This window comes from Dryobates pubescens, chromosome 15 (assembly GCF_014839835.1).
Source record: "Dryobates pubescens isolate bDryPub1 chromosome 15, bDryPub1.pri, whole genome shotgun sequence".
NCBI classification, from domain to species: Eukaryota; Metazoa; Chordata; class Aves; order Piciformes; family Picidae; genus Dryobates; species Dryobates pubescens.
This window is the reverse complement of record NC_071626.1, coordinates 1,450,260-1,470,615: the sequence shown is the minus strand read 5'-3', so window position 1 is coordinate 1,470,615 and position 20,356 is coordinate 1,450,260. Positions and strand designations below refer to the sequence as shown.

Below are 20,356 nucleotides of genomic sequence, written 5' to 3'. Positions count from 1 at the left end.
TTTTGCAGGCAGTTTTCTGTTTTGTTGGGGTTTTGGTGATGGTTTGGGGTTGGTTTGTTTTTTCTAGTAGGGCATCTGATCTGTTTCCCAGCAAACGTTTGTTTGGCTTGGTTTTTTTCACATTGTGGATCTTCTTGAAGGTTTCTTTTCTCATTAACTCCTAAAGCAGGCAGAACTAATCAGCTGTGGGGTTTTATCCCACTGATCAATGCAATCTATAAATGGTGGTGGGAGGCTAATTCCTTGTTTCTGCCTCTAAAGAGCTATAGAGAGGGGGGAAATGCAGGTCAAGGACAAAGCCATATCCTGTGTAGGCAGATAGATTCCTGCCAGCATCATCTGGAAGGGGAAAAGTTAACATTTGGCTCTTTGAAACAAGTTGTGACCTGACAACAGCAATAAGCTTCTCAGAAGTGGGGCAGAGAGACTACAGGGTTGAAAAATTAATTAATGTGCTGCTGAAGTGATGTGGTTATGGTACTCTGGAGCATGAAGTTGTTCTTCCCTCCTCCTGCTCTGATGTAATGGAGTAATTTTAGTCTGGAGAAGAGAAGGGTCTGGAGAACCAATCTTATGAGGAGGAGCAGCTGAGGGAGCTGGGGGTGTTCAGCCTGGAGAAGAGGAGGCTAAGGGGAGACCTCACTGCTCTCTGCAGCTCCCTGAGAGGTGGCTGCAGTGAGGTGGGGTTTGGGCTCTTCTGCCTAGGATCAGGTGATAGGAGAGGAAATGGCCTGGAATTGTGCCAGGGGAGGGTGAGGTTGAAGAGGAGGAAAAATTTCTTTGCTGCAAGAGTGGTCAGGGACTGGCAGAGGCTGCCCAGGGAGGTGGTGGAGTCCCCATCCCTGGGGGTGTACCAGAAACCTGTGGCCATGGCACTTGGGGCCATAGTTTGGTGTCCATGGTGGTGCTGGGTTGCTGGTGGGACTGGAGGATCTCGGAGGTCTCTTCCAACTGAAACAATTCCCTGAGAGGATTTGGCACTGGTAGGTGATGCCAGCCCCAGAGGCTGGAGGCAGCTTGGCAGCCGCCCTGCAGTGCTCCCTTTCTCACGGCAGTGCTTTGGGATCCTTTGACTTGAGACCAACTGACAGAATTCTCTGTGTTTGTTGACCTTTGTGGCAGTTGTGTGAAGGCAGGCTGCTCCATGACGTGCTGTGACTAACACCCTGGGGATGTGGTGTTACTAACCAGGTGTTTGCACAGGGCTGCTGCCCTTGAGGTGGCAGCTGGACAGCTCTGCTGCCTGCCAGCCTGCACACAAAGGAGTTCTTGTCTGGGTCCCCAAGGTGCTGCATCCACACCTCACCCCTTCCACTCTCACAAGCCCTGTTGGTGATAATAAATGAAACTGGTGCCAAACACTGCCGTGTGCACAGGGCAGGCCAGAACCTGCCCGGGGTGCAAGGGTGTGCAGCCTGTGTTTGTGCAGAAACAGTGCTCACAGGAGGGTTTGGGGGGCTCGCACCCCTCCCTGCCAGCTGCTGTGGGAAACATACTCTGTGAACACCCCTGGGAGCAGGAAGGAAAGAGCTGTCAGGCATCATTTGAGCTGCAGCCAAAGCAGTGTGGCCAGCAGCTCAAGAGGACACTCCACTGGCCAGACAGGAGTGGGTTGGAGACCTCTTGTACCAACTGAAGACACAAATCCATGGGCCCCGATGGGGAGTGCTGAGAGAGCTGCTGACACTACTGCTGAGCCTCTCTCCATCCTCTCTGAAAGCTCAGGGAGAACAGGAGAGGTGCCTGACCACTGGTAGAAAGCCAGTGTCACTCCAGACTTCATAAAAAGGCAAGAAGGAGGAGCCAGGCAACTACAGAGCAGTCAACCTCACCTCCATCCCTGGGAAGATGATGGAGCAGCTCATCCTGGAGCTCATCTCTAACCACATAGAGGAAAAGAAGGTTATCAGGAGTAGCCAGCATGGATTTACCAAGGGGAGATGCTGCTTGACTAATCTGATAGCCTTTTATGAAAGCATGACCAAATGGGTAGATGAGGGAAGAGCAGTGGATGTCATCCACCTTGACTTCAGTGAGGCATTTGGTACTGCCTCCCAGAACAGCCTCCTGGAACAGCTCAGGAAATGTGGCACAGACGGTTGGTCCCTGAGGTGGATTGAAAACTGGCTCCACAACAGAGCTCAGAGAGTTATCATCCTCTTGGCTCTCTGTTGGGACTCTCCCCACCAGGTCTCTGTCTCTCTTGAACTGGGGAGCCCCAAACTGGATGCAGGATTGCAGCTGTGGTCTCAGCAGGGCAGAGCAGAGGGGGAGAAGAGCCTCCCCATCCCTGCTGGCCACACTTTCCATGATGCCCCCCAGGATCCCATCGGCTCTCTTGGCCACAAGGGTACATTGCTGTCCCATGGAGAATTTGCTGCCAACCAGGACAGGACACATTGCTGTCCCATGCAGAACTTGCTGCTCACCAGGACTCTCAGGTCTTTCCCCATGGAGCTACTTTCCAGCAGGGCAGCCTCTAACCTGTCCTGGTGCCTGCTGTTCTTCCTCCCCAGGTGCAGGACTCATTTACATCTCTTAAATCATTTACCAAGCCATAGTTAAAGTCCTACCAGAGAAGCTCCAGAGCTGTGCACTCCTAAATATCCTCATTGTAAACTGGGTTAGTTTGTCCTTCAGGGCAATGCCACAACACTTCAAGGCAGTGCCAAAAACTCCCAGGCTTGCAGAATGTTTCCTTGGAAATCAGGAGTGGATTGAAAGGCAACATCAGCACTTTCAGGATCCTCTTGCCACCAACCCCATGATTCCAGGCAGTGGGAAACACACCTGGACAGGTTTCCAGAGGCATCGTGTGAACAGCATTATGCAAGGAGTGGGAAAGGCTTGAGCTCAGCTGGCTGCACAGTTCACAAAGTGGTTAATAGTTCCCTTTTAATTTTCCCCTTTTATTTTTCTTCCTTTTTTTATTTTTCCTTTATTTTTTTCCTACTCTTTAATTTTTTTCCTTTTTTTTTCTTTTTTCCTATTTTTCTTTTTTCCTTTTTTCTGTTTTTCCCTTTTTCTGTTTTTTTTTCTGTTTTTTCCTTTTTTCTGTTTTTTTCCTTTTTTCAAATTTTCCCTTTTTTGATTTTTCCCTTTTTCCCATTTTCCCTTTTTTCCTATTTTTTTCTTTTGCTTATTTTTGCCTTTTTTCAATTTTTTATTTTTTATTTTTCCCTTTTATCTGTTTTTTCTATTTTCCTTTTCTCTAGTTTTTTTTCTATTTTTCGTTTTTATTTTTCCATTTTCTCTTTTTTCTTTTATTTTTCCTTTTCTCTATTTTTTCTATTTTTCCTTTTTGATTGTTTTCCTTTTCTCTATTTTTTCTTTTCTATTTTTATTTTCATTTTTTTCTTTACCTTTTTTTTTTAAACTTTTTTTCCTTTTTTTTCTTTCATCTTCTTTTTCCTCTCTTCATTCCTCTGTTTTCTTTTAAAGGGTTTAACTCTCTCCCGTGCTCAGGCAATCAGCTCTATCACAGGACCAGCTCATTTCCTTTTACTGGAATGACATGGCACAGCAGTTCCCAGGCTGTAATATGTTGATTAGGGCTGTGTGTAAACTACAATCAGGTGAGAGCTTGACTGGTTTGAAAGTATAACATTAGAGGAGGAATACATTTGAAATGCATGATTAGGAAAGCAGGGACAACCAGGTGCTTGTAGGGAACGAGCCAAGAGCTGCTGAGAAAGTTAAAGGCTGGAGAAAAGCTGGAGCCAAGCTGGAACTTCATAGGTTCAGGTATGCATAGAATGGTTTCCACTGGAAGGGGCCTTAAAGATCATCCAGTGCCAACCCCCTGCCATAGCCAGGGACATCTCCCACCAGCCCTGGTTGCTCAAGTCTATCCTGCCTGGCCCTGAACACCTCCACCTGTTCCAGTGTCTCCCTACCCTCACTGGAAAGAATGAATCTCCAGGCTAAATCTGCCCTCTTACAGTTTCAGTCCATTCTCCCCATCCTAGCACTCCAAACCCCTGTCAAAATTTCTTCCCCAGCTCTCCTGGATCCCCTTCAGGTACTGGAAGGCTGCTCTAAGGTCTCCCTGGAGCCTTCTCCAGGCTGAGCAGCTCCAACTCTCCCAGCCTGTCCCCACAGGAGAGGTTCTCCAGCCCTCTGATCATCTTTGTGGCGTCCTCTGGACCCACTCCAACAGTTCCATGTCCTTCTTGTATTGGGCACCCCAGAACTGCATGCAGCACTCCAGGTGGGATCTCACCAGAGCAGAGGGAAAGAATCACCTCACTCATCCTGCTGGTCACAGACTTCTGATGCCCCCAGGATACAGACCCAGGATACAAAATGTTTGTGTTGGTGGGAGCAGTGGCTGTATTTGGTGTCTCTGATGATCCAGAATCTGTACCCAGGCCAGGCTGATCAGTTCCAGTAACTAAACAGGTCCTGACCAGGTAAGAGCTCCCCAGTTATCTGCTCTTTGGTCTGCCTGAGATGTTCCACAGGCAATATGCTGGTAAGAAACTTCCTCCTCCATCCTGCTCCACCTCCTTCCTCCCTGTTGAGATGCCCCCCGTGGCTCAGAAACAATAACTGCCTTAACAATAAACTTCCACTGTTTGTAATTCAAATGATTTCAAAGCCCTCCTTCATTGCTATAAAACAATTTGAAGCAGCTTTTGATATTCTTCTCCTTCCACCAGCACTCAGCTCCCTGCTTCCAATTGCCTTGTTCTTCACCTTATATTGAGGGACAAATGGTCCAGGCAAGGCTGGGAGCTGCTCAGTGTTCCTCCCTCTAAAAGCATGTCCCCAGCAACTGCAGCTATGCTGACAGTGGCAGAGAGCTGATAGGCACCCAGACCAAACTCTGGCTTTTCATTGTTCTGAGCAGTCCTGGCCTGGCTTACTTTGAGACCAGCAGAGGTTTTCATGTTTAAACTAACAGCTGTCTGGCTGATCAAACTGCTGGAGCAGCTCCAGAGGAGCCCACAAAGATGATCAGAAGGCTGGAGAACCTCTCCTATAGGAACAGGATGGGAGAGTTGGAGCTGTTCAGCCTGCAGAAGAGAAGGCTCCAGGGAGACCTTAGAGCAGCTTTCCAGTACCTGAAGGAGCTCCAGGAGAGCTGAGGAGGGACTTGTGACAAGGGCTGGGAGTGATAGGATGAGAGGCAATGGATTGGAGCTGGAAGAGTGGAGATTGAGACTGGAGATGAGGAAGAAATTCTTTCCAGTGAGGGTGGGGAGACTCTGGAACTGTGGATGCTCCCTCCCTGGAGGTGTTCAAGGCCAGGCTGGATGAGTCCTTGAGCAACCTGAGCTGGTAGGAGGTGTCCCTGCCCATGGCAGGGGCATTGGAACTGGGTGATCTTTAAGGCCCCTTCCAACCCAGCTCAATCTGTGACTCTCTATGAAGTGCTCTCTGCATCCAAAATGGTTGCAATTTCTGCACTGTTGTTCTATTTTTAACATTGAGCTGGTGTGCAGAACTGCTGTGCCAGAGCATCCAGGGCTTCCCAGGAGCAGTCAGTAGCTGACAGTTCCATGCCATATGGTTTCCTCAGCTGCCTATGGAAAGAGAGACCCTACAGTGGTCAATGTGCTATAAATGCCTAAATAAATTAGGCAGCTATAGATTAGAGCATCCATTAAAGCAGCCCCAGGCAGCACTACAATATGGCAATGGAATCGCTGCACACTACAGTGACCATAAACAACAAGATTAATGAGGTCAGGCAGTGTGGACATCCTAAGGAGGTGCAGATGAAGTCCAAGAGCCAGCTTTTTCCACTAGATTTGAATCATTTCTCCTACAATGCCTCTATAGGAGAAATGAATACAAGCTCCAGAACCCAAACCCTCCTCCACAGGACTCTACAGAGGCTCTACCACCTCTGTAGAGCCTGTGGTTTCCTAAGAAGACCCTGCCACGGGTGGATGCTGGGCATCTGCATGTATTGCATAAGGAGAAGGATTCTTCCTCTTGCCTCACCTTTATTTGGAGATATTCTGTGACTCAACACTTTCTGGGAGAAGATCATTGCACCTCAGATTCAGTTTTGGGCTCCTTACTCCAAGAAGGACTTAGAGATTTTGGAACCAGTCCAGAGAAGGGCAACCAAGCTGGGGAAGGGACTGGAGAACAGGGCTGGGGAGGAGCAGCTGAAGGAGCTGGGGGTGTTCAGCCTGGAGAAGAGGAGGCTGAGGGAGACCTCATTGCTCTCTACAGCTCCCTGAAAGGAGGCTGCAGTGAGCTGGGGGTTGGGCTCTGCTCCCTAGAATCAGGTGACAGAAGGAGAGGAAATGTCCTGAAATTGTGCCAGGGGAGGGTTAGGTTGGAGAGGAGGAAAAATGTCTTTGGTGCAAGAGTGGCCAGGGACTGGCAGAGGCTGCCCAGGGAGGTGGTGGAGTCCCCATCCCTGGAGGTGTTCCAGAAACCTGTGGCCATGGCACTTGGGGATAGGGTTTGGTGGCCATGGTGGTGTTGGGTTGACAAAGAACAATCTGTTCTAGTAGGAGGTGTCCCTGCCAATGCCAGGGAGGTTGGAAATAGATGATCTTCAAGGTCCTTTCCAACCTAAATCATTCTATGAATCTGTGAAAGTGTGTCTGGAATCCTTAGCCTATAATCTCAAATTCCATCTGAATCAATCCATTATTTGTGCATTGCTCCAAACACAGGCAATGCAAGTCAAATATATCCCTTTTGATCTGAAAGGTCTCTTCCAACCTCAACAGTTCTGTGATTCTCCGAGTTTATGATCCTGCTGACCACAGAAAGCCCTTTAGAAAACCAAAGTACTTCTTTGCACCTCAGGTGCCTAAACCCTGTGACCTATTTTGAACCCAAGGCTGAAGAAAGAGAGTCAGCAATTCATCCGCAGTTTGGTCATCTAGGAGGCAGACCAACCTGCTTCAGAAGGGGAAACCTCAGCACCTAGCAGCTCCTTGAACTGTTTGTGTGCCATTGTTGGCAGTTATGTTATCAGCAGCAATAGTATCTGACTCTTGCTAGCTCCTTGCTGTAGCTTAGGGCCTTCATTGAATTAAAGGCTATGAACACGAAGGACGTTTCAAGGCTTCCCTGTGTGTGGCTTCATGTTAAAAATGGTGAACAATTACAGGAGAGGGGGGAAAAAAAAGGTCTTTTTTTAGTGTATTTTGTTCTTTACTCTTTTATTTTTGCAATTCCCAGCTGTATTGATCTGGGTAATAACATGGGGGCTGATTTTTTGTCAGGCAGGCAAAGCAGGTCATTGCCTAGGGGAAAAAAATACAGGAACTGAATCATCTAGTATGATATTGGGTGAGGGAGAGCAAAGGAGCTCCTGTTTGTCCTCTTCTCTTCTCTTCTCTTCTCTTCTCTTCTCTTTTCTCTTCTCTTCTCTTCTCTTCTCCTCTCTTCTCCTCTCTTCTCCTCTCCTCTCTTCTCCTCTCTTCTCTTCTCCTCTCTTCTCCTCTCTTCTCCTCTCTTCTCCTCTCCTCTCTTCTCCTCTCTTCTCCTCTCTTCTCCTCTCCTCTCCTCTCTTCTCCTCTCTTCTCCTCTCTTCTCCTCTCTTCTCTTCTCTTCTCTTCTCTTCTCTTCTCTTCTCTTCTCTTCTCTTCTCTTCTCTTCTCTTCTCTTCTCTTCTCTTCTCTTCTCTTCTCTTCTCTTCTCTTCTCTTCTCTTCTCTTCTCACTTCCTGTCTCTTCTCATCTCTTTTCCCTTCCCTTCCCTTCCCTTCCCTTCCCTTCCCTTCCCTTCCCTTCCCTTCCCTTCCCTTCCCTTCCCTTCCCTTCCCTTCCCTTCCCTTCCCTTCCCTTCCCTTCCCTTCTTTTTAAGAGATGCTTTCAGCAGCTGCTATCTCTCTTGTGTAGTTTTTTATAAGCAGGCTTTAAGGAAGCAGCCATGAGACTGATGAGAGGCCTGGCAGCCCTGCCACATGAGGAAAGGCTAAAAGGGCTGGGGTTGTTCAGCCTGGAGAAGAGAAGAATTAGGGGGGACCTTATTACCATGGAGCAGGACATGAAGGGTGGCTCCCAGGAGGATGGAGACTCCCTTTTTACAAGGAGTCCCATGGAAAAGACAAGGGGTGATAGAGACAAGTTCTCATTGGACTCCAGAAGGAAATGTTCCTCCTGAGCACAGTCAGGCACTGGAATCATCTCCCAAGGGCAGTGGTGGAGTCCTCTCCATTGGGCAGTTTGAAGGCTCAGCTTGGCAGGGTGCTGGGCCAGCTCCTTTCAGCTCCACTGTCACCTAGAAAGGTTGGAGCAGCTGCTCCTTGGGATCCTTCCATCCTGGCATGCTGGGATTCAGAGAACTAAAAATAAATTACATAAAGAAAATGAATCAAGTTTGATGGGGGAAAAAAAATCAAATCAGAGAGCCCTCCTCAATAATTTAGAACTTAATTAAGATGAAAAACCAATAAAATAAAAACAAAGGGTGGGGGAGGGAAAGAAGTTGAGGCAGAGCAAGTTCATCCTCTGGCAGTCGAAGGAGCTTGTCTCAAGGCGCTGCATCGCTGGGCAGCAAATGGCTTTCTCTCTCTGCCTGGATGTTAGATCCTGCTGGAACACTCTGTTCCCTGCTCCCAGGAACACTTCATGCTGCTGGAAGCATGTGTACCCAGTGCTAACATGGAAGCACCCAGCAGCTCCTCCCACACAGCCAGGAACATCTTTCTATTGTGAGAGGGGCTTCGAGCAGCTTTTTTTGTTCCTCTGGAAATGCCTGAGAGGAACACGGAGCAGGGAGAGGGGGGAACTGGTCGCTGTTTGAAGGTGGTGTTGGAAGCAGAAGACAAAAAGATTTGGATCACAAGGCTGTGGCTTTTTTTGGGGGGGTGTTCATAGAAGCTGTGCACCTCCTCCTAATGGGTGTAATGTTTTTAATGAAAAAGCAGTGATTTGCTTGTTTTGCACTGCAGGCCTGCTTGAGACATCTGCTTACTCTCAGTCAGAATTAATGGCCTCATTCTGCAGAGCTCCACGTTTCTGCTGTCAAGATTTCTGTTCCTGCTTTTGTCAGTCTTGTTTTTAAAAACAATGGAGGGAAAGGAATTCTTCCTTCTTTGGTGAGATGAAGGCAGGTGTCTGCCTCTGCCTGCATTTCGAGCCCTCTCCTTCTTTTTCCAGTGTCATCCAGCAGGCTCACATGAGTGTTCTGCCATAATATTCTACACATCACAGAATGGGTTGGGTTGGAAGGGGCATTCAAGCTATTTCCAACCCCCTGCCGTGGGCTGGGACACCTCCCACCAGCCCAGGCTGCTCAGAGCCTCATCCAGCCTGGCCCTGAACACCTCCAGGGAGGGGACATCCACAGCCTCCCTGGGCAACCTGTGCCAGTGTCTCACCACCCTCACTGCAAAGAATTTCTTCCCAATCTCCAGTCTCAGTCTCCCCTCTTCCAGCTTCAATCCTTTCCCTCTCATCCTGTCACTCCCAGCCCTTCTCAAAAGTCCCTCCCCAGCTCCCTTCAGGTACTGGCAGGCTGCTCTGAGGTCTCCCTGGAGCCTCCTCTTCTCCAGGCTGAACAGCCCCAGCTCTCCCAGCCTGTCCCCATAGGGGAGGTTCTGCAGCTCTCTGATCATCTTTGTGGCCTCCTCTGGACCCTCTCCAGCAGCTCCAGGTCCTTCTTGTGCTGGGGGGCACCAGAACTTGAGGCAGTGTTGGAGGTGGGGACTCAGCAGAGCAAATCAGAGGGGCAGAATCCCCTCCCTGTGCTGTGCTCTCCCTGCTCTGGATGCAGCTCAGCACACAGCTGCCTGCTGAGCTGCCAGGGACCATTGCTGGCTCCTGAGGAGTTTGTCACCAACTGACCAACCTATCTAGTACCTCATGTTTTATTAACAGACAGATAGCTCTTGTGCTCTGTAAAAATACTACCATTAAAAACTAAGTGTGTGTTCGTGTGTGTTTTATGTGTGTTTTGTGTGTGTGTTGTGTGTGTGGGGTGTGTGTGTGGTTTTATGTGTGTTATGTGGGTGTGGATGTGGGTTTTGTGTGTGTGTTATGTGTGTGTGTCCCCTTTTCTTTGGTAGGAATTGGTAATTTATAGATGACACAGACCAAAGCAGATTGCTCAGTTTCTGGCACATCCCTCAGAAAGCAGAACAAAGCCTGCAGTGGGAGCTGTGAGATGAAAGCCCTGGGTTCTGTGTCCTAAGATGACAATCCTGTTCATTGGCAATGATATGGATAATCCCATCAAAGGCAGGGAGATCACTCACATGAGTGAATTTAGGGAAATAACTTACTGACTGTGCAGGTTTGCTCCTTGCTGCAAGGGAAGGGGTTGGAGCTGCACAGGGAGCAGACAATCAGATTAATTTTAGGCATGCAACATGCAACCCAGTCCCTTGGAAGGGGTGAACAAAACCAGTTGACACAAGCAGGTTTGAAGGGTTCACACACAAATGTGGTTGCACAACAATATGTCCACGCAGCCACACACCCAGGAGCCATGGATCTGTGATTTGGTTTTTCTTCCCCACCTGATTCCATAACCAGAAAACTGGTCAGTTCTCAAAGGAAGGCAACCTACAGACTCCCCCAACCTGATCTTCCCTCAGCCTGCCAAACCTGTCCTACAGAACTCATTATATTAATGCTGCCCTGAGAATTCACAGGCTGCATTTCTGCCTGAGACTGATTAAAATGCCTGAGTTCATGCTGTTGCAAGAGGAAAAGGTTGTTAACAGGAGCAGTGCCATGACTGCAAATGACAATGGGAAAGAGACAGAGTTGTGCTAAGGGTTGGCTAGCAAAAATGAAAAGAAAAAAGGGAAGAATGGTCAGGCATTGGAAGAGGACATCCACAACCTCCCAGGAACAGACTGCTCTTCATCAACCCAACCCCGCCATGGCCATCAAACCATGGCCCCAAGTGCCATGGCCACAGGTTTCTTGAACACCTCCAGGGATGGGGACTCCACCACCTCCCTGGGCAGCCTGTGCCAGTCCCTGACCACTCCATCAGCAAAGACATTTTTTCTCATTTCCAACCTAAGCCTCCCCTGGCACAATCTCAGGCCATTTCCTCTCCTATCACCTGAACCTAGAGAGAAGAGCCCCATCCCCACCTCACTGCAGCCTCCTCTCAGGGAGCTGTAGAGAGCAATGAGGTCTCCCTCAGTCTCCTCCACACTGAACACGCCCAGCTCCCTCAGCTGCTTCTCCCCAGCCCTGCTCTCCAGACCCTTCCCCAGCCTTGTTGCTCTTCTCTGGACCTGCTCCAGCCCCTCAATGTCCCTCTGGGAGTGAGGGGCCCAAAACTGAACCCAGTACTCAAGGTGCGGCCTCACCAGTGCCCAGTACAGAGACACAATCACTGCCCTGCTCCTGCTGGCCACACCATTGCTGATCCAGAGGAGACTGTGCTCTGGAACCCACACCAACACTTTTAGTATGCAACAAAGCTGGAAATTCAAGCTCTCTTGTGAGGGTGGTTTGGAGATCTGCTTCTTGCAGAGATTCTGAGTGCAAAGCAAAGACCAAAAGCACTTCTCAGGTACATCTCTTTAACACCAGAGAAGCAAACACGGTTGACTTTCAGCTTTTATTCTCATTCTCTCACGTGTGCTATTTTGGTATTGTTTCATCACTGAACTGTTTTTACTGCAGGAGAAACCTTAGGAGTGAACTGTGTGTTATTCTCGTGCCTTTAATTGCCTGATTTCTGATCTTCTGACTAGAAGAACTGAACGTGCAAGTATCAGGTTGTGTTTCATTTGCAGCTTTGCATAGGGCAGGGCAGACACCATGGGGCAAGAAGTTTTCCATCAGTTTGAATTTTTAACCAGAAAAAGGGGGGAGGGAGGTGGTTTAAGGTGGTTCTTTCTTCTCTCCTTTGGTTGTGCAAAAAAAAAAGGAGACACACAGCATTTGGAGGCTTGAGGCTTTACACCCTTCCTGGCCACTGCTAGCCAAGTAATCTATCTTAGTCCACCCATCATACAATGAAAGAGTAGCAGCAGTTGGAAGGGACCTCTGGAGATCACCCAGTCCAACCCCCCTGCCAGAGCAGGATCACCTAGGACAGGCTACACAGGAACATGTCCAGGCAGGTTTGGGAACCCATGGGTTTTGCTGCTTGAAAGTGATAGAAAAGCCGAGACAATTGTAACGCTCCCAAGGGAGTCTGTGCTGCCAAGCAGAGTGCAGGAGGTGAAGGCGAGACTAAAAAGTTGTATCTCTGGGATGTCCTCAAAAGAATCACAGCTGAGGATTGGTCAGAGGGCTGGGGCTGCTCAGCCTGGAGAGGAGAATGCTCCAGGCAGAACTTAAGTTTAATTCCAGTATCTGAAGTGGACCTACAGGATGGCTGAGGAGGGACTGTTTAGAAGGGCTTGGAGTGACAGGATGAGGTGAAATGGTTTCAAACTGGAGCAGGGGAGAGATTGGTTGGACATTAGGAGGAAGTTCTTCACAGTGACAGCAGTGAAATACTGGAATACATTGCCAGAAAGCGTGGTGGAGATCCCATGCCCAGAGACATTCCAAGGTCAACCTGGATGTGTCCCTGGGCAGCCTGCTCTAGCTGGAGGTGTCCCTGGCGACTGCAGGGGGGCTGGACAAGATCGCCTTGGAGGGTCCCTTCCAACCCAAAGCAATCTCTGAATCTGTGTGGCTTGTTTGGAGACGCTTTTGCTGGTGACCAAGGTGCCTGTGCCCATGTGGTTGGTGGCCCAGCAGCTGCCCAGAGGCAGGGTTCTGGGTCTCCCTGGAAGCCCCTGCCTGCAAACCCTGACTCCAAGGTGGCCTCACAGCTATGGCTATGAGGAGAAAGCCACCGCGGGGACAGGAGCGGCGCCAGTGGGACAGTCCCGAAGCTCCGAGAGAAAGCAGATTCACATCGAGTTGGAAGGGACCCTCGGAGCTCTTCTTGTCCAACCCCCCTGCAGGCAGCAGGGACACCGCCGGCTATAGCAGGCTGCCCAGGGCCACATCAAGTCCGATCTTGAATGTCTCCAGTGACGGAGAAGGGAAAAGCCACGTCAGCTCCGGTGCCTACGGAGATCAAGCACCGCCGATGCCTCCGCACCCTGCCTGACGTGGGCAGGCATGTCCGAGCATGCCCCCGCTCAGGCGAACCAGCCCCAACGGCCACTCCGATGCAGAGCAGGACCTGGCCCACCGAAAACAGCAGCGAGAAACACGCCCCCGCCCCGCGCCAGCCTGCGCGCTCCCGCCTGCGCGCTCCCGGGCTGCCCCCCCGCCCCTGCTCCCTCCCTGCCACCCCCGCCGCTGACGTGGCTCCGCTCTCCTCCAGATACAGCGCACGTCCGCCGCGCCGCTCCGCTCCCAAACCTTCGTCCGCTTACGCACCCCGCGCCGCCGCTCGGTTGCGCAATGCCGCGCAGTGCCGCGCAAGCCCTCCCCAGCCCTGCCCGCGCCGGTGCGCGGATCTCTCGGAAGAGTCCTGCGGGGATTCCCGCTGGCGGCACGGCACGGCACGGCACGGCACGGCACGGCACGGCACGGCACGGCACGGCACGGCACGCTCTCCGCAAGCGCGCACCCCCTCGCTCGGCGCGTCCTCGCGGCCCTCGGCGCGGCCCCGACTCTATTTGTTTACAATCAATTACGTCATCCCCTCCGCCCGCCAGCCCCGCCCCGCCGCCGGCCGTCACAATGGTGCGATCACGCCATTGGCGGAGGCGCGCTCCCGGCGCCCCTGACGTCACATCCGCCCGGCGGCGGCTATATGAGGCGGCGTTGGGCGGGCAGCTCCCTTCGTCCCTCGCAGCAGGAGATGCGGGGTGCGTTGCCGCGGCCGCCGCTGCTGCCGCCACCCCCGTGCCGCAGGAAGAGGAGGCGGAGGCTGCCTCCCCCGGGATGTGATCTGGGCTCCGCTCCTTGCTCCGTGCCTAGTTAGAGCCGCGACTCCCCCGCCCCTGCGCCCTGTCCGTCCCCCTCCGCACCGTTTCGCCCTGTCCCGTCCCAGGGCCGGCCGCCCCAGAGAGCTGGCTGCCGCCCGCCGCCGCCTCCATGCATCCCGCCCTGTACACCCGGGCCAGCATGATACGTGAGATCGCCGCGGCTGTGGGCTTCATCTCCAAGTTCTTGCGGACCAAGGGACTGATGAACGAGCGGCAGCTGCAGACGTTCAGCCAAAGCCTGCAGGAGCTGCTGGCAGGTGAGGGCGGCGCGGGTGCGGCGGATGCGGCTCTCCCCTTCATCCATCCTCCGCTCCGGGGATCCGCGCTCTCTCCCCGCCGTGGGGCCGCTTGCCCGGGCCCCTGCAGCGCCAGGACCCAGGGGCGGCCGGAGAAGAGTGAAAAGGGAGAGCGGCCCCTCCGAGGGGCTGGGGCCGCCACGGGGGAAGCGTTAGGGGGGGCTCCGTGGTCGTCGTTCGCCCCTTCCGAATATGCCGAGCCGGCCCCCGGTGGGTGGGAACGGGCTGTGAACAAAAGGGGCTCTGGCGTCGAGCAGGCAGCCCCCCTTTGGCTCCATAGACAAAGCCTTCGGAGCCGTCCAGGCTCCAGGGCTCAGCTCCAAGGGCTCAAAGCGCCTGGTTTCCAGAAGGGAAAAAATGATAGAATCCCAGAACTTGGACGGGTTGTTTTTTGTCAAGTAAAATTCAGCGGTGGACGATGAGTCTTAGTTTCCCCTTCTAGAAACGTCTCCTAGCCACCCGCCAACCCCGCTTAGGATCAAATGGCGAGGGCTGCTTCGCTGCCCGGTGGGGTTTTGTAATCCCCGGCCGCTGTCCCAGGCTGTGGTGGTGGCTGCAAGCAGCCTCAGAGCGATAGGAGGGAGGGTTTTGGGTGGGATAAAACTCCTAAGGTAAGTGAAGTCATCGATATCTCGCCCTGGAAAAACAGGGTGGGAAGAAGCAGTGGTGAAACACAGCTTGAGTCAGTCGCTAAATGCTGCCCGGCTCCTTCCCTAGTTATTTTTGGGTCCTCTTAGAACGTGAGGAGCCAAGCCTGGGTGTGATCCCCAGAGGATACTGGAAAGGTGCTTTTTTGGGGGGAGTATTTTTCCTTCTTTCTTTGTGGAGCTTTGCAGCCCTTGAGGTGTTTGCTACGTCTGCAATCCCTTCTGTAATTTTTCTGTTTGAACGCTAGGAAGTTGTATTTCACTCCTTTCGGATGGCAAGCATTGTTAGCTATCAGTGGGAGCATCGAGCAGTGGCTTGGCACATGAGTGCTTCCCGAGGGACACACGGCGCTTGGGTAAAATGATCGGGGGGGGGGAAAGAAAAAACAATTAAGGCTGTCGTGGTTTTTCACCTCCCTCGGTGCTAGAACAATGAGCGGTTGTGAAACGTGCAAAGGGAGCGACGACGATCGCCGTGCTGCACCTTCTTGAAGGCAGGATTCGGGAGGATAATCTTTTTTATTTCGTTGTTCTCTTCTTTCAAATGTGTTTTGTAGAACATTACAAACACCACTGGTTCCCAGAAAAGCCCTGCAAGGGATCGGGTTACCGCTGCATCCGGATCAACCATAAAATGGATCCTCTGATTGGACAGGCAGCTCAGCGGATTGGATTGAGCAGCCAGGAACTGTTCCAGCTGCTTCCCAGCGAACTCACTCTATGGGTTGACCCCTACGAAGTGTCCTATCGGATCGGGGAGGATGGCTCCATCTGTGTGCTGTACGAAGCTGCACCGGCAGGAGGTAGCCAAAATAACAGCAACATGCAAATGGTAGACAGCAGGATAAGCTGTAAGGAGGAACTTCTCTTGGGCAGAACTAGCCCTTCCAAAAGCTACAATATGATGACTGTATCGGGTTAAGATATGGTCTGTGGATGGATTCACCTTAAAAATGGATGGATTAAATTTGGTTTTTGCTTTTGGGTGGGCACCTCTGGGGATGGATTATGGAATTTAAACCATGTCACAGCTGTGAAGATCTGGCACACGTTAGAGTTGGTATACTTTAAAGTGACAGTGCCATAGTTTGGACAGTACCTTTCAGTGATTTAATAGCCTGTGAGTCAAAATGATTGCAACTTGCTAGGGAATGAAGAAGATCTAGGAAGGCTCAGTTTCTCCAAGACATTAATTTCTACACCAATTTTGAAACACACATCCCCTTCCTCCCTCCCCCCCAATCTGTATTTATAAAAGTGATTCTCTGCAGTAGGTCTGGCAGAGTCAATTTGCACTATGACATTTACTAATTGTTAGCATTTTTGGCAGCTCAGTACAAGACTCGTTGAACACCATAGTCCTGGAAGTCTTTCTTTTTCAGACTTTTACCTAGCACTTAACAACTGTGTATAAATGTACATAAGAAACCAGTAAGTACGACCTGGGGAAATGGTCAGATCTTTAGATTGGCCTCAAAAGTAGCAAGTGAGCAGAATCTGCCGTGGCAACAGGCTTTAAAAAGACCATCTAAAGACACTGTCTGAACTGTGGTGTTAGCACCAGCCAGCTATCTGTACATTTGCTAGCTTGTAGTTTTCTAAGACTGAGTAAACTTCTTATTTTTAGAAAGTGGAGGTCTGGTTTGTAATTTCCTTGTTCTTAATTGGGTAAAAGTCCTTTTCCACAAACCACCATCTATTTTGTGAACTTTGTTAGTCATCTTTTATTTGGTAAATTATGAACTGGTGTAAATTTGTACAGTTCATGTATATTGATTGTGGCAAAGTTGTACAGATTTCTATATTTTGGATGAGAAATTTTTCTTCTCTCTATAATAAATTGTTTCCTATCTTGGCATTTTAATTAATCTCTTGTCGTGATTACCTAGGCTCAGTTAAACTATTTCTGCATATTTTTTTTTGGTCTCACAGTAGAAATGAAGTAGGTACTCCAAAGGCTTAAGAACACCCCTGGTGCTAGGGAGCCCTTGATACAACCGTGGATTAATGAAGACCTCGTGTGTAAATGCTTGGGAAGCTTAGGGGAACCCAGTGGTGATGTAAATGGTCACTGCAAAAAAAAAACCCCACACGTTCTAAAAATCAGTCAATGTGGAAATAACTCCAGGGCCAAATAATTCCAGGATATGAGGAAAAGGTACAGGAATAACCTCCACCAAAGATGACCTGAAATAAATCCAGAGGATTAAAGTTTACTTGGCCTCCTGATGAAGGATATAGCAAAACCTAAATGTCCATTCTGATTGACCTACTTGCTCACAAGCTCTCAGTTCCTCTCTGATGGATTCCCTGCTCAATAAGAGTTGCTGGGGCAAGTGTCCCTTAGCCTTAAGAGCAGGTTAAGCACTCTACAGAAAGGTTGCTGCCTTGTGCTTTCTTCAGATGCAAGACTTTCACTTTAGAACTCATTAGGATGGAATTCAACAAAAGGTATGTAGATCTTTTTTCCCAAACTTAAAAGGTTGGTGAAGGAAGGGAGAAGCCCATACTTAATGTGTGTATTCAAAGTTAATGACTGATGTGGAGCTGTGATTCACTTAAGCACCACACTGATGCCATTTGTATACAGCACAGTGGTTAAGTACACTCCAGAGAGAAATTCCTTACCCCTTTATTTACACTTGGGTGAAGTGCTGGAGTAAAACTCGAGGAGAGCTTTCTGCTCCTTCCCTCCTGTGTGCTTTGTTCAGTGGAATAAAAGGCCTGAGTTTGGTCACCTCAGTTGGGAGAACTGCTGCTGGGCTGAAGGAAAAGAGGACAATTACTGCTTGCCAATTAAACCTGCCAGCCATGGGTAGAACTGAGCTTCAGCCCTGCCGTGTGTTGTTGGAGCTCCTGCTCAAGCAATGTGGTGACAGTGGTGTGCTGTATCTCCAAGCCTTTGTCTTCTGGTCTGTAATATAAATGATTCTAGAGGAGCAAAACACAAGAGTAGACTGACTTGCTTCTTGTAAACCAATTTCTTTCCTACTGTTGTTTTGGGGGTTGTTTTGGTTTGGTTTTTTTCCCCTCCAGTCTTACAAATCCCATTTTTTTTTTGCCATGATTTGTCAACATTCAGCACCTTAAAAATGCTGCTGTGGCTTCTCCAATCTTTCTGGCATAGACTGGAGGAAGTCCAAACGCTCCTGAAGCCCAGAACTGTAAAGAGCTTGTTGAGTATCTGGGCCTGGCAGTTAACAGATCAGTTGCCAAGGCTTCAGGATGAGCTGGCTAACAGGTCTCATTCATGTGTAGAGTCCAAGTTTAGGTTTGCATCTCAATGCCTTGCAAATTCTACCACTCCTAAGATGATGCTTTCAAGTTGCTAAGTCTGTGAGCAAGAGATTTATTCAAGCAGTAAGAGTACTCAAAGAGGTTTCTGTTGTGTTGCATGTCTGCAGAATGCATTAAGCCTATCCAAAGAGAAGGGAAAACATTGAGCCTGACTTCCTGTAAAGCAAGATTAAACTTTCATGAAGCTCACAGCTGGCTGAGCTGTGCTCGCTGTATTGTGGTGCTGCCTATGGTCTTTGCTGCTGCGCATTCAGAACAGCATCAGAAAGTTCAGACCTCATTGCTCTCTCTCTACAGCTCCCTGAAAGGAGGCTGCAGTGAGGTGGGGGTTGGTCTTTTTGCTCTAGCAGCAGGTGATAGGAGAGGAAATTGTGCTTGGGGAGGTTTGGGTTGCAGATGGGGAAAAATTTCTTTGCTGCAAGAGTGGTCAGGGACTGGCAGAGGCTGCCCAGGGACGTGGTGGAGTCCCCAGCCCTGGAGGTGTTCAAAAACCTGTGGCCATGGCACTTGGGGCCATGGGTTAGTGGCCATGGTGGTGGTGGGTTGACAGTTGGACTCGATCTTGGAGGTCTTTCCCAACCAAAACAGTTCTCTGACAGTTGGTCTTTGATGTGAGCTGTGCACATGGTGAGAGCATCAGCTGTTGGTGCTTACTTTTTTTGGTAAGCAAAGCTTTTTTGAGGCAGCAAATACTCTGTGTGTGAGGCTGGCCTGTGACACTGACCCAAGCATGAGCTTGCTCCCTCAGACGGTTAATGTTTTAGTCCTTTTATGGGAGAGTGCTTTCATTCATGGCATCATTTTGAAGTGCAGCTGTAACCAGTAATTGGTACAACCTGTGTGCTCAAGAGTTGTTGGAATTTCTTCCAGCTGGAATTTAAATGCACCCCAATGTGCACACAATGTGCCCTTGTCTGCTTTGCAAAGGCCTTGGCGTGCTGCGGGCAGCAGGGCAGAGGGAAGGGCTCCTGAGAGAAATGAAGTGTGTCTGCAAGAGGGAGGCTGCTGCCAATCCTTTGTTTTGGTGCAGGTAGAACACACAGTGCACAAAGCTAAGTGCTTGTCACTTGAGTTTCAGGGGCCAGTGTGAAGGCAGCTTTCAGTTCAACACAGGCACTAGGAGCCCATTCAGGACCTGCTTGCCCGCTGCAGGGTGGTTAAGTGAGTTGGACTTGCCCTGCGATGCACTGAATAATGCTGTTGTCTGTTAGTGTTCTGAGGACAGGCTCTGCTGGTACAGCTCCTCTTAGACCTACCAGTCTGCTCAGACTTGTTGGCTGCTCAGTGAATGTCTTTGTAGAGTGCACAGTTGCCTTCTAGCTAATGCCAGCTGAGCAAGACCCTTGCCTTTTCCGACGGCATCTTCCCCCCCGTGCAGTGTGTGGTACCAGAGCCCGTGCACCCGAGGCTGCTTCTGTGTCTCCTGGTCAGTGACAATGCTCCTCCTGCAGAGAGCTGGACTCTGTCTTCTCTTAGGACCTCTGCTCTTTTCTCTTTTCACTTCAGTGGGGTTTGTCCTGCTCAATCTGGAGATGTGCTTCTGGCTCGTGCAGGCGTCCAGGTCGTGCTCTTGTTTCTTTGTGTAGATCTCAGCGAATCATAGAAGCAGAGAATGCTCTGGGTTGAAAGGCACCTCCAAAGCTCCTGCAGTCCAACCTCCTCTGCAGTCAGCAGGGACATCCTCTGCTAGACCAGGTTGCCCAGAGCCCTGTTGAGCCTCACCTTGAATATCTCCAAGGATGGGACCTCAGCCACCTCCCTGGGCAACCTGTTCCAGTGTTCCAGAGTGATTCTTGGACCTGAATCGAGCTGTGAGGGCTTTCAGTCAGGTACTAACAAGGCTGATTTTAGTTTTCTGCTTTTCTGCTGACTCTGCAGAGATCTTCTGGTAGATCTGTGTGACAGGCCTGAGCATGCCACAGGGTTTTCTTCTTGTTGTCCTATCACTCTACCTTAGATTTTGGAAATGAGCTACATGGACACTCCTCTGATGTGAAAATACCATCAGCAGCTTCCTTTGTTTCATCTCCTGCTGAATCAGTTCATTGCATAAACAAACCTTTCCTATTCATCACCAAAAAGAGTCTTCTTGGATCAGAAGTGTGAGGTTGTGCTGTCTCATGTCAGAGCTAGGTGACAATTCTGAAGACCAAGCATTGTTAAGCCTCTATGCTGTTGACTGCCTTCAGCTGCCTTCTACTCACTGCTCTCTACAGCTCCCTGAAAGGAGGATGCAGTGAGGTGGGGGTTGGGCTCTTCTCCCTAGTCTCAGGCGATAGGAGGAGAGG

The 20,356-nt window shown here is 50.1% G+C and overlaps 2 protein-coding genes across 2 annotated transcripts; both read left to right on the top strand.

Annotated features, from left to right (window-relative positions):
* Positions 1-12,910: 12,910 nt before the first annotated feature.
* LOC128897875 (uncharacterized) lies at positions 12,911-13,790 on the top strand. Its single transcript, XM_054168040.1, has 2 exons — positions 12,911-13,404; positions 13,556-13,790. Exons 1-2 carry the CDS (start codon positions 12,911-12,913, stop codon positions 13,788-13,790), a joined length of 729 nt encoding a protein of 242 aa, XP_054024015.1.
* On the top strand, positions 13,669-16,650 carry BTG1 (BTG anti-proliferation factor 1). The gene is made up of 2 exons (XM_054168077.1): positions 13,669-14,085; positions 15,329-16,650. Exons 1-2 carry the CDS (start codon positions 13,938-13,940, stop codon positions 15,691-15,693), a joined length of 513 nt encoding a protein of 170 aa, XP_054024052.1. The 5' UTR covers positions 13,669-13,937; the 3' UTR covers positions 15,694-16,650.
* Positions 16,651-20,356: the final 3,706 nt, after the last annotated feature.